Source organism: Temnothorax nylanderi, unplaced genomic scaffold (assembly GCF_030848795.1).
Source record: "Temnothorax nylanderi isolate EJ_2023f unplaced genomic scaffold, tnyl_v1.0 TNYL_tig0036_pilon, whole genome shotgun sequence".
Taxonomy (NCBI): Eukaryota; Metazoa; Arthropoda; class Insecta; order Hymenoptera; family Formicidae; genus Temnothorax; species Temnothorax nylanderi.
The window spans coordinates 106,597-121,157 of NW_027249098.1; the positions used below are offsets into that span (position 1 = coordinate 106,597).

Below are 14,561 nucleotides of genomic sequence, written 5' to 3' on the forward strand. Positions count from 1 at the left end.
TGATGTGCATGGGAATACAGTAGTCACGTCACGAAAGGCTGAAAAAGCATATGATTAATTAAGGTCTCTGATTCGATCTTGATCGTTCGGCGGACATAAAAGTGCATACCGCGCACATAATTAGTTAACCGCTCACGTCGTTAGACCATCGCTAATTGACACCGGTCGTGCGTTGCGCGTCGCCTTTCGCAGGCATGTCTAATTACTGGTGTTCGCGAAGATCGGATCGCGGAATCAGTGCGGCGGGTTTCGGTCGCGCCGGTTTGCCCCCGCACGTGTTACGTAGTATGCTAATTGCGAATAGAGAATCACTATTCTTCGCCGCAGCTTGGCAATAATTACATCGGGCGACTTCGTTAAGGAAACAAGACACGTGGCCTCGATGCTTATTAAACTCAACAAGATTTTTATTTCGCTAATTAAAGCCGCCTTTCGTGCATCAATTCCTCTCATACTCATCAATCTAAGAGAAACAAGCGTTCGCTATAATTTATTCGATATTCAGAATTAAAGAAATTTGGCAAATTAATTCGAGGATGTAGATAAACATAATAAACTCTTGTATTTTAATTCATTTTTATTTCGTCATATTAATAGAGATTTTATTTATGGTTTAATTGTCAAGATACTTAACATAGAAAATTATAGTCGACAAGTCGCACCAGCGGGAATTTTCAGGTGTTTTATTCTCGCGCTTTTGTGCGCCGAAATTAGCGATCCCGACTCTTCGAGTCTTCGACGGCGCGCCAGATCGATCAATTAAATTAACTCGATCGAGCCGCAGACGCGACTGCGCGCGAATTGAGCGCAGTCTCGTCGAAAGTCGGGACCGATAACACGATAACCGAGAGCGCGTCGGTCGCTTCCGGTCGCTGAGATAAAAGCAGGATCGATATCCGATCGCGCATAAATATATCGGGCCGCCGAATCGCGTCACGCCTCGATTAACTGTTTCGCACGGCTCGCAATTTGTGCGCGAACGATTACGTTTACCACCCGCGGGATAATAGCAGAGCGCACCGCGCGAATCGCGAGATTTTCAGACCTCTCTCTCTCTCTCTCTTTCTCTCTTTCTCTCTCTCTCTCTCTCTCCCCCCCCCCTCTCCCCGCAGCGGCAGCAACAACACGACGGCATTGCGCGTTGTTTCACTCGCGATATGCCGCGCTGTGTAATTACGATAATCCGCTGATGATATAATTTACGAGGCCGCATCGCTACCCGCGCATTTATCACACGAGGTAATTTCCTGCTTTATTATAATAATATCCGGGGTAATATGCCTCCGCCTGCGCGCCGAATACCTTCTTATTTTCGAGCGCGCCGCTTCTCTTCGTTAACCGCCTCGTACCGCCTTAGCGCGACGTTAATTATTTTGCGCAGTTGCAGTGGTAATTTTGCGTTTTCGCACCGCCGCGTTTGGCCGCGAGAAAGATTACCGACGGCATCAATTCTTTTAATTGCAACCGATAATTTGAAGATTTCGTTCGGGAAAACGTGACACGCATGCTTCGTGAGATTTCGTACGAGAGTTAAAGGATATAGACAATTTTCTTAATTGCAATGGTAATTTTTTATTCTTTTGCAACGTTTTATTAAAAATTATTAATTCAAAATATATCTTGCAAAAGTTGAATACGCTATACGTGTTCTACTATTTTCTTCTTGAAATTCAATTATAATTGACGATTTAATCGTAATAGAAAAATATAACTGCCTTGCTTCGTGCGCGAGATTTAATGATTTCGAGGTTTTTTTACGGGGATACGGACCGGTTAAAGCCAAGACTTATCTCCAGCGAAATGCTGCGTTCGAAACGACTCGCGAGATATTCGACGAAATAATATCCCGGGGGTGTAGGTGAAGGGATGAGGGGCAGAGGAAAAGCGCCGGCGATGCAGGGTAAGCGGGCTTCAACCCCCATTCATCTTCGACGCTCGTTCCGGCCGAGGATAACGTTATTTCTACCGTAATACTTCTGTCGGAGAATCGCCCAGCGGAAAAAGCAGTTCGGTATTGCAGCTGCTGGCGCACGCGTACTTGCCGGTTCCTCGACAAATGGCAATAACGACGTTAATAGCGCGCCGAATCGTGAAGGGGAGGGATAAAAGGAGATTTCGAGGGTCCTCCGTGGATACGGACGTAAACGAAGATGCGAAGCTCTCCGTGATCCTACCGGATTGCGATTGATGCGGCTTAATGATTAGCGAAGATCTTAATTCGGGTCTTCTTATTTCGCGTACCTCACTTTTCGCTTCTTAAGAAATAACGGCAAATAACGATGTTAAGAATCAAGAATGAATGCTTGAGCGAATTTCCAGGTCTTCAACTTAAATCGAGCTCAACACATTTATAGATTGTATTATGCTAGAATCATAACATTTACATATATTTTTTAAATAATATAAAGGTGAAATTACATTTTATTATAATTATAATATAATTGCTTCTACTTTTATAAAGATTATAAAAATTGTAAAGATTTTCTTATAAAAAGATTATAATGATAGATGGAGATATAAACATGAAATATGTAGAAACATTCTCTCTACACAAGACTATATCGTGACCCGTGTTAAGGAGCATGCTATCCTACGAAGACAAAGACGATTGAGCGATTGGTGGAAATTGACTGTTTTAATCGCTGTGAGATCGGTGAGGTGCAACGTACTTTCGCGAGCATATCCGCAAATGTTGAAAGACACCGATCATACCGAACGAGATTCGAAAGATATAAGAGAATACGCGGTGGGAGAGCGGGATGGGAAATAATAAGAGCACGATCGGCGAAGTGTGGCATAGCCGCGGTAGTAGACGTTGACGGGATTTCCCAGAGAAGTGTACGACGATATACTCCCACGCCCCCATTCGACGAGCCCAGCCGAGACGAGCCACCAGAGCAACTGCCACCCACCCGCCTATCCACCGCCCAGCCAGTCAGCTAGCCAGCAGCGAGCTAACCACCCACCTGCGTTAGCCGCGGCCGCCGCTGACGCTGACGCTGACGCTGAAGCCGCCGCCACCGTCGTTCGGTCGTGTTTAAAGCTCCGCCAGTAAAACAATAAATTGCGCTCGAGAGAGCGGCGGAGTGCGAGAGAGGGAAAAAGAGAGAGCGGCAGAGAAGATGAGAGAGAGAGAGAGAGAGAGAAAGAGAGGCGAGAGTCGCGGCATACTAGCGCGGAGGAAAGCGGTCCCTGTCAGCAATTGCCCCCCTCTCGTAAGAAAAAATGGCAGCTGCCGTGGCTGGATGGCGCGTACGAGACCATAATACCGCCACCCTACCTCGTTCTGTACGTGTGGACGTCGAGCGTGCGAGCGCGACGGGCGGGGCGGGTTGCCACGCTTGGGAGGGGCGGAAAGAGGAGAGGGCGAAGAAGCGTGAGGAAGATGGGACAAGGACGCGAGAAAGAGAGAAAGAGAGAGAAAGCGAGAGAGAAAGAGAGAGAGGGAGGGAGGAGTGGGAAAAGACAGAGAGTGTGGAAAAAAGCGACGTGGGACGAGGAGAGACGACCTGGGTGAGCAGCGACGACTACGATGACGACTACGATGATGACGAAGACGACGACGAGGACGACGGCGGCGACGACCACCACCGGCTGACCGAGAGACTCCTCCTGTGGACGCTCGTGCGTGTTTGTATGTATCGTCGGCTCCCGGTTGGCAGTTTCGGTCTGACATGGGCGCGAGAGAAAGAGAAGGGACGAGTAGAAAGGAGAGGAAGAACGACGCGGTAATAACGTTTAGGCGAACCTCGAGGTTGGTTTCGTGGGGGAGAGCCTGCAGGCGGAGCTGGGTGCTGATCGTAGAGGAGGAGCGTGCCAAGGAACCGCCCATCGACACCCGCCGGGTATTCTCTCCTCTCGTTCCCGCTTATGTTTTACCGTCCCTTCGGCCTCAGTCCGACCGAGCTCGATCGGGTTTGGCGGGGATGGGGGTCGAAACGAAGAGGCGACCGGCGGTGGCGCGGGTCAGTCTGTCGGGCAACCGGTCGGTCTGTCGTTCCCTGCTCTGTCCGCGCCACGTTTCGCTCGCGCGGCCTGGAGTGTAAACGATACATCAAGCGGCTCCGCTTTTTCGCACGCGCATAAGAGAAGCGATTGGTGTCCCCGTGACGACGTAACTTTTCCCCGAGTCGCACACTATTGATGGAGTGCTCCTTCAGTCATCATTCGCCGGCGTCGATTACTCTGGATCACATTCGCTTATCGCTAATCGCTAAACGACACGGTTAGCTGTCTGACGTAGTTTTAGTGTGTGCTTTGATTCTTATCGCCGCTCCGATAAGGATCCTGATCAGTTTCAACGTTTACCCGTACTCCATTGGCCGTGCAACGAACACGGCGATCGTGACCGACCAATCCGTGCCCGATTCCGCTCGCAGGTTTCTGTTCCTCCACGCGCACGTGCGTACACGCGCGCTGTCACTTCCTCGCACGCGTATACGCGCGCATGTCGACAGCGGGGAATCGAAGCTGATTTGCGTGTTCGGAGGAGAGGATGCTGATGCCGCTTCAGCGGTGTTCGCGTATCGAGGATAGAAACGCTCACCGTCTTCCGGACAGCGATCATCAGCGTCGTGATCATTGGCATCGTCGTGACGCGCGAGGCCCGTAGCGACGTCGCGACGTCAAGCGAATCCGCCTCGAGACGCGCCTCGACTAGTTTGTCGATAGACCCCACGTGGCCCAGGAAGCAGCGCGCGAGGTGATGTTGCTGGAGTCGCGAGGCCTCACCGGTAGGAAGAGAAACGGACTGACACTGACCTCGTTCGGCGACGGTGGCGGCGGTGGCGGCGGCGGTGGCGGTGGTGCCGGAGGTGCCGGCAGCGAGGAGGACGACGAGGAATCCCGACATCACCTCTACCTGGGCAGAAAGATGCAGGGCGAGGGCACCGCCGCCCCCGCGGTACCCACCGGGCTGTCCGGGTGCGCCGGCGATGACGGCGACGAGAGCTCGAGTCCGTCGCCGAACAGCAGCCTCCTGAATAATCTCAACAACAACTGTAACTCGAACCGTCAATGCGCAACCGACTTCAGCATCGCTGCGATCATGGCACGGGATTCACGTCAGCAGCAGCAGCAACAACAGCAGCAACAACAACAACAACAACAGCAGCAACAGCAACAACAACAACAACAACAACCACATCATCATAAACATTCACAGCAGCAAGCCGTCGGAGGAGGCAAGTTGCATCAACACGGTGAGTCTTTTTGGAGTCAATGGTCAAACTCAAACGGGATTCCGGAGTAGACCTTTCTAACAATGAGTGTAACGAATTTGGAAGTGACCTAAAGAAGGTGAAAGTAATGCCGGTAGCAAAATAAGATTATTCGGAGGATTATTCGAAGGTGGAAATTTATAACGGTCCCGTTAAAAACGCATTGTCAAGTGTAAAAATGTGGGGAACGATGATTTTGTACCTAAAACAACATTATTGGTTTTGTTTATGAGCTTCAATACCAAAAGCAAATATTTCAGGTAGTTTTCCCAAATTTGCTTTTTCAGGAAAAAAGTTATTATCAATTCTTCTCTCTCTCATTTTTTAATAGCTTTTGTACGGAAGCATTCGAAACTCCAATATGTTTATTCTGTTTTTCCAATGTATCTTTGATTGATAAGTTTATATTAAATTAACATGGGAACATACGCTAATAATTTATTACAAATATATTTAATTTTTTGAAGAACTGTACGATATGATTTTCGTTTGTGTGAAACTTATAAGCAACTATACTTACATCTATTTTTATTTCGAATCAAAATTATTATAAATTATCGCATGAGCACAGTTTCTTCGTATGAACGTGAGCTATTGTTGTATATTGCTGCAGATTTGCTTTCTGAAATTTTCATGAAATCCTTTCGCAATCGATCGTACAGTTTGTAATATCCGTGTAAACTTTACGAGCGTCTTAATTACGCGCGTTTTGCCGATAAAAATTAATTGGCTTCGAAAGCCTCGATGCAACGCATCGTGTGTTGCATCGTTACTGTTACGTGAATTATTAAATATTTTCCTTTTGTTTAAATAAATTATGAATCGTGTATTAGATGTCACGCACCGAATACTTCACATTTCATTGTTGACTTTCGTATTACTCCAATAAGTGACGTTTCTTCTTTTAATTACACATAATAAAAATAACTAACGCGGATAGGAAAGAATGCATGATGCAGAATTATCTCTAATATTAAGCAACGAATAATTTTTTGCAATCAAATGTGCAATTAAATCTGCATATTTTACGATATCGGTTTTGCATATCTGCATATTTTGCACGAACTTTAGTTAAGCTATTTTAACATTTAATTTTGATCAATAATATCCATTAAAATAAAATCTTTTTATGCAGTGGCAAGACAGCGATTTATTCCGTCAGTGTTCAAAGTGTTAAAGTATAATTATGCAGGTTACATTTCAGTGGTATTAAGTCTAAATTCGATCACATTAATTTCTCCGAAAATTTCGTGATATAAATTCACGCCATTCTCTTGGCTCGCGAGAGCTCATCAGTCTACACTCGCGTAATTGACATTTCACGTTGGTATATCAACGCACGATTACTCCTCGTGTCGCTGAAATTAATGTCGCAACTTTGACTTTATTGTTAGAAAATACTTCATAAAATATGGGCGCCATCATCAAAAATAAAAGTTAAATTTTCTCAAATAACACAAATTCGCCGAAATCAATAGGTATCTTAATTTTCAATATTTTACTGTAATAATTATTCATTATTTTGCTTTTATAATTAGTTCCACAATATTTTATATATCTATTTATTTAACGGAACATGATAACGTAACATTTTACAATGTTTTACAACAATGTTTAGAATTGAATTTAGATTGAAATATTATTTTATTAAAGTGACAAGTCATTTCGTTCGATACACTTGTCGCTAACGCTCGAGTCCTTGCGAGATACTTGAGGTCCTCGAAATCATCACTCATTAACTGCCAGCAGTGTCATTACACTATTAAGTTTATTGTTATCGCGCTTCTCGCGGACGCATCGACGCGACGTCGCTTTGGTATGATATTGCGCGAGTCATAACTCTCTTCGCGCGGCGCACCTCTCTTACCGTGGCGCATTAACTCGAAGAAAAATCGCTCACCCCTTTCGGTACGGCCATCCATAACATTTAATACGGCCATTCCCGACGAAAATGGAGCGGCCAGTCTATCGCGCGATTTTTGCGTCGTATCCCCCGGCCTACCTGTCCGCCGTCATGGCTCATTATTTTTATTGCCCCGTTAAAAACTTGCCAATTAATTTTCGACCATTAACATTTATCGCGCGTATTGCTCATATTCCGATCCTTTTGGAGCGTCTCGACGTGCGGATGAGCGACGACGATTGCAAAATATGTGAAACGTAGGGTACGATGAAAACTACTACGTTCTCAGTTTAAATATTTTAACATTATATAAAATTCGAATAACATTTGACGAATAACGTCAAATTATTCATAAATTATAAATTATTTTACATTATGGAATGCAAATAATCTATCCTGAACTATAAAAGAAGTCTTATATTTCCCCCTCAATTTCTAAACTTTTTTTTAAATTTAGGTGAATATTTTTCAATTATCGGCGCGCGCGCGGCGCTTATAATTTTTTTTTAATGGACCGTCGAAGTATCAATGCAAAAGTGAATTTTTCAGACGCTTATAGTTGATTTTTAGTCAGCAAAATTCTTGAGAAACGAATGGGACATGTCTTGGTGCCGGGAAATAAAATACGGCGACAACCTCCTCGACGGAGGTGCGTGAATTGCGCGGAAAATTTCCCGCTTGGCGTTTCTCGCGTTTAAGTATTAATTCCGGAAGCGACGATGACGCACGTTGAAACTTGGACTATGATTACCTGCGAACCGACAATTGTCAACGTGAACTGTATATAGTCTCTATCTCGTTCAATGTTATCGCAAAAATTTTAACACGAATAATATTGCACCGATAATATCTCGTTGAGGCGCTACTGCGTAATAATTAGTGCGAATATTGATGATAAAATAATTATGTAACAATTATGATACGTTTGAGTATAATTTGATTAAGCTTTTACTTGTTTGAGATACTATTAATACACAAAAAAATTAACTTTATTAAATTATCACGCTATCTCGCTAAGATATTACGAATAGAAAATTTATAAACGTTTGTGATGATAATTGAGGTTTGAGAGATAATCCTTTTTCATGATACGAAATCTACTGTAGCAGAGAACTGCTTCGACAATCGTTTCGCTTTGTCTTTGTTCAAGACACCTGCCAACAATTAGAATCTTTTCTTTTTAAAAATGATATTCGCGATTAAGCAAAGAGCTGAGTGCTAAGGCGCGACGAGTGCAGAAACACGTTCGCCATCGCGTTTTAATTCGTGCATTTGCGGACGTAAAAATGTCGACGAGGTAAATTACAAGCTGGCGCGGCGCTCTCTCTAATGAGGCCCTCTAATATAGAAATTGTTCCGAACTGTCATTATCGAGATAAATGACCGGCGAGGGCCGCGGCTCGTAGCTGGGGACGAAAGCGGATCGTTTTTGTGGGGAAACGGGATAATGGCCCGTCACTTTCGTTTCTTTTAACGACCGAAAAAGGCGTCCGGAGCGGGGATTCGCGCGGTGAAGTCACTCCGTAATCCGTCGCGCACATTTGGATAGCTATATTTCATAAATGGAAGGTAAATCGACCTAAATAGCTGCTAGAGAGTCGCTTGATATGCATGAAAATTGTTGTACATGATAAGGGAATTATTATCGTTATAGTAAAAGTGTAATAGAAATTATTATGCTGTAAATGCATAATTATTTCTAATAATTTTGCCGTATTTTATACGTGTGAACATTCTTTTAAAAGTAACCAATAATTTGATTGTACTTTCTTCTGTTATAAATAAACTTGGACTATTTATTCACAATGCAAAATAATCGTATTTTTTAACAAGAAAATTCGCTGTGTTCTTTGGAACAAAAAGAGCCTTTCGATTTAATTACATTAATTATTGCTACTGAACTTATGAGAGTTACAAAGTCTTACTAATTTAACTTTGACAAATTCATGTGATTTGTGATTATTTGTCATCATTTTACTGTTTTCAGAATTATGTTATGATATATAATTTATCTGATTAATTACTTGGCAATCAGTTAACATGAATAATATTAAGTTTAATAATTCCCCAACCTATCGATATAATGATAATATAACTACTTTATTTAAAGGATATAATATTTTGTATAACACATAAATAACCGAATTTAATGTTTTTAATTATTCGATGCGTATAAAAAGATATATTTATAATAATATTATCTTATAAATCGATACTTAGGCCTTTCCTGCGATTGACTTAATTAAAGTTAGGCGCGTCAATATTTTCCAAGTTTTTTTCCGAAAATCGTTAATGAAATATCTGACTACGCATTTGATAATGGAAATTGGATTATAGCAAATTCGACGTCAATGTTTTGCTGTTTCAGATAACGACCGTAAATTATATCGGCATTAATGAATTATTTAACACACTGGCGTGAATGGAATGGTAAACAATGCGATCGCCTAAATCGTCGAAATTCGTTCTCGCGAAATAATCAGCCGCGAATATTTTATGCGAGAGATGAGCCGCGTGGCTGCTGGCCGCGGCATTTCGTCGCTTTAGAAACTCGTTTGCGCGACAATGGTATCCGAGATACCTATTGTGATTTGTTTCAATGGAAATCAATTATGCTAGGCGCATATGATTAAGCGAGAACAATCGAATTGATTATTATGTAGTAGGTTAAAACGAATTAAAACGAATAAATACATTATTGAAGACGTGACACATTGTTCAACAAAATCTTGTTTATACATGGAAGGGTAAAAGCCATAGTGATGTAAGTCTAATATTTTAAAAAAATTTGACTTAAACCACTATGGCTTTTACTTCTCCACATAATAACGCAGAATTTCATAAATCGTCATTAAGATATCTGTTTCGCATTTCTAGAAACGAGTGAAAATGTGTACATTCCTTCAAATAAGCAGGTTTCTCTCTTTCTGTTGCTTTTCAGCACGTGTTATCTTGCCGAAATAATCGATTCAGATATGTGGGCGAGGTACCTATTATACATTTCTATTTCAAACAATTTATATTCGCTCGCGTGTCTATTAGTTTTACATCGCGATAGGTGAAGGATAATTCCGCCAATTCGACGTGATTCACTATCGAAGTAGACTTCATCGGGGGTATTGACTATGGAAACTTAGGCAGAATTTACTCTCGGACGAGATAAGAAACGCTGCATTATTCAAAAACACGTGTCACGCCTAATTGGGAATGTTATTCGCATGTCAAGCGCAAATTTTGCTTATAGAATCACAAATTTTAGATTAATCGATCAGCGTCGAACATCGAGCTGGTCCGTTAAACGAAACGCCGGACGAATAACAAGATTCGAAACTACTCGATTCTTGCACATAAATTGCCGCTGCACTAATGAATTATTTAACGTTAGTTGTACGTCAATGAAAGCCGAGTTATGACTAGGAATGCTCAGATTTAGCTTTATCAATACTCAATCTTTGAAAATCGATCTTATTCACTTCGCGTGACGAGTACATGGCTACGAATTGAGAAAGACATACATATTTATATTACACATATATCTATAAAAGTATATCCATAAAAATCCGTGACTGTCGTATAATAGTAAACATTAGGACAATATATGTTACTGTGTTCTTAATGGAGAGATTATTATGGAGATATTAACATTTGATTTTCGAGTGGGCTTGCCTAAATTTATAACGTAATTTATAACAATTTGATGTGAGAGTTACACTTCCAGTCACCGCAATATTTCGTCACAGTTTATTCTTGAACATGATTATGCAAACGTATCTTACATATCCACATTACGGAGGTATTTTTAGGACAATTTACTTCACAAAATTTAATTGTTCGATAAATATTACAGTCAATTTTTGGCCGATATGTTTTAAATAGATTTGACAAATTATCTTATGTTTATCTCGTTTTACGGCACCGGCTACCGGAAGGGCGTAATTGACATTTCGATGGTGCGTAGTGAAATACGTAGTGGTGAACACGCGGGGCCGGGCGAGGCGAAGCCCGAAAAAAAACCCGTTGTGCACCGCGTATCAGCTCGGCCAGGTGAGGTGTCCCATCGGAATTCTGGAAACGGCCGTGGCCGCTCTCCAGGCCCCAGCCAGACGTCCGAACGAGACCCGATGGTGTTCGGTTTCATCATCGCGTATCTTGGACGCCCGCGGCGAATAATCGCCCACGAAGATCCTACGCGGCGCGAAATTTACGGTCGGACTCGCTGCAATTCACCCACGGAAACGGGCCGCCATTCCCAAATAAACTCCGGCAAACGGCGGCATGAATCGGGCTCTCCTCTCGCAGCGGACACACGCAAATGCAGACGCGTACGGGCGTGTGTACTCTCGGCGCGCCGAGAGGGTGTGCGAAGTAAATCTGCGATCCCGCGAACTTCATCGTGTCGTAAAACTTCGTCGCGTTGAACTTCTTTCATTCAGATCGATATTCGGCGCGTAAATCAAAGACAGGTTTTACTTTCAACAACAAGGGAAAAGAAAGAAACTGTGCTCGAATCTCTCTCTTCATTAAAAGAATATGAGGCAACTCTAAAAATGATTTTTATTGTGTGAAAATAAACGCACGAATTAAAGTTTATCTGTTGACAGTATAAAATACTTTAAAGTATCGATTATTGAATTCTCTATCATGAAAATGGATCGCTGCTGTCGCTCTTTCTTCCGTAGCCTAATAATTGATTCAGACAAGCTTTCTATTTTTCTATTCTAAGTCCAAGGTAACGGTTCACGCTCGAATCTTTGTGTTACATCGAATAGACAAGCAATCGCGCTATTAGGATAAATTATTGAATCGCTCGAGAATACGATTCGATCCTTAACAATCGAAATTCCCAATATAAGTTCTGAAAAACAATATAGCGAGTTAGATCGGTCGTTTCTTTGGTAAATACGCTTATGCGCCATAGCTGTGTCCTTATGTAAATCTGTCCATCCGATGGTCCTCGTGCTGCTTGATGCCGTTGTTTGGCGACGTTTGTTTTCTTGCACCTTCGCTCGCTCGCTCGTTCTCTCGCGGGCGAGAAATTTAAATGAGATGTTAAAACGAGGAAAGTACCGTGTGTCGTCGACCGATGGAATCGACGGCCGTTAGGCAAGATTTATTTTTACTATCGAACATTTGTGTTAAATCCGATGTGTTACGTACCGCAGGGAAACCGGTATTCATCGGGCATAACTACGGGATTAAGCTCGGCGCGCTATCGGCCCCGCGTTTACCGCTTAACATTGTTATCTCAACACCGGAGTTTGTTTGAGTTTGCCTGAACTGGTCCGAAGTCGATGAGCGTGCAAGAGATATCGCGAGAGAAGAGACGCGCGGTCGAATTCGGGTCTGGGCCCGTCGCCATACTTTTCCCGTTGTTGAGAGAACGTGTGGTATATTCAGAAGTGAATTTATAGTTGCACACGCCCCTGGAGGAAGTCGCAATGCGGAGGCCATGATAACCGATAAGTCGTAAGAAGCGGAAAAGCAGGAAGTTTCTTCAAATATCTTATCTCGCGCGATCGCGAACAGAATTGATTAGAACAAGCACTTTGGTATAAATATAATTTATGTCTCTCTTTTTATACTTCGCTCTCTTTCTGATATAACGAAGATCTAAAAATATTCTTTATCATGAATGTGTAACGCTAGAAATGAAGGTAATAACACAATATTTTTTGGAAACCATTATTTTGTGCCAGTATTGTCAATCGCAACGTTGTATTTTATTTGGAGCGTCAACGATACTGTAAAACTCCTTGTTTGGCCGGCATAAATGTGGCGAACGCACTGTGAAGAATTTTAATAGAATTAAAGCGGCGCGTTCGCCGGCGCCGAGTTTCTTCGAATCGATTTCGAACGGACTTCGAACGACGCTCGCGGGACCTGAGGGCCTGCGTTTTGAGTAATCGCGGGCCCTTAAGCCCCCCCCGTTCTTTTATTTCTTCACGCACGCGCAGGTGCGGGGCCTCGCGAATTCTCGATTGAAACTCAGCGGGTTCGCGGACGACGCGAACAAAGCGGGTCCGTGGAGCGCGTTAATTCCCAAACGGCCCCCAGGTATCCCCGGGATACGCGGGAATAAACGGTAGCTCGTTTTCACGAGCCGGTCGCGCGGAGCTCGGCGAAATAAAAGAGCGTCACGGGGACATATAGGGTTTCGTCGGAGTGTCAACCATAATAAATAGCCAATGACTTAGTTAAGCGGGAAGAGCTACTCGGCCGAGAGCAAAGTTACGACCGGCCGATTCCGACCGGTCGGATCGGTCGGTTTGAGTAAAAAACAGGTGGTGGTGGGGCGACGTGTGAAGAGTCTTTGAAATAAAATGTTTGTGAAAAAAAAGAAACAAAGATGTGCACGTGTTTTGAGTCGAAAGTTAACACAGTTAATGAATAATATGTAAATTTCGTCATGTTAATAAGGTATATTAATAAATAACTATATACGATTAAGAAATATAAGAATAATAAGAGCTTACACGTGCGTAACTATGAAAAATATATATTATTTTATGCAACTAAAAAATTATTAGTGAGCGATTATTTTCACTAGAAATTATTTATCCTATTATTTTCTGATCTTTAGAATGGCATAAAAATAATGATGTAACAGTTACAGTTTTACATGTTACAATTAAAATAATACAATTATACATATGATTTGGAGTCATAAGCGAGTATATGATTCTTTATTTACTTTATCAATAACTGATACATACGAGCCGAGAGTGTTGACTGCAACGGAAAGTGCAGTCAACATTTATCTAGTCTGTGTCCCTTATTCATGTCGTCCCACTTCGTGGTTCACCCACCTGGTTCACGCCGGATACTTAAACGATCGTTGACACGAGCGGGCATCGAACGCGATGGCTTCGAAGACGATTCTCTCGGTCAGAGCGAGTGCGACGATTCCACTCCGAGGTGGTCCCGGCGATCCGCTTCTCTTCATCGCAACCGAGATACATCGTCGTGTTTGAATCAACGCCTTTCGTTGATAAACGCCAACCATGACAATACAAGAATTGGGTTTATACTTTCATTAGACGTGATTCTCTTTATTGCGAGTTATCAGAAAGTGTTCGATTTTATTTGAAAATCTCTCGGCTATATCTGAAATGTGAATCAGTAATTTTCAGAATTAAATTCTTTAGCAAGGCGGTGAAAATACGGTTGAAATATCGTGAAATGATCTTCGATCGACAGCCACGCAAGGTTCTATTATGACATTTTACCTGATCACAGTGATCCTGCCAAGAGTTGCAAATCGTTTTGTAAGATTTCGCAGACAACTGCTTTTTATCACTGTATTTTAATTTACGGAATATCGCGTTACGTTATGTTACGGGAATAAGTCGTCACACTGTGGGAATACGTGATAAATGTACATACATATCGTATTATTACCTCATTCGCGTCGGTACACACACAGATATTATTTAGTTCGT

General features: G+C 42.7%; 1 protein-coding gene across 2 annotated transcripts in view; it reads left to right on the top strand.

Annotated features, from left to right (window-relative positions):
• The first annotated feature begins 3,983 nt into the window (after positions 1-3,983).
• Positions 3,984-14,561, top strand: part of LOC139771134 (uncharacterized) — a 45,986-nt gene continuing 35,408 nt past the window's right edge. For both annotated transcript variants that reach the window (XM_071703662.1, XM_071703663.1), the window contains exon 1: positions 3,984-5,201. In XM_071703662.1, coding sequence (XP_071559763.1) covers positions 4,706-5,201 — 496 coding nt within the window. In that variant the 5' untranslated portion in view covers positions 3,984-4,705. The remainder of the gene's footprint in view (positions 5,202-14,561) is intronic.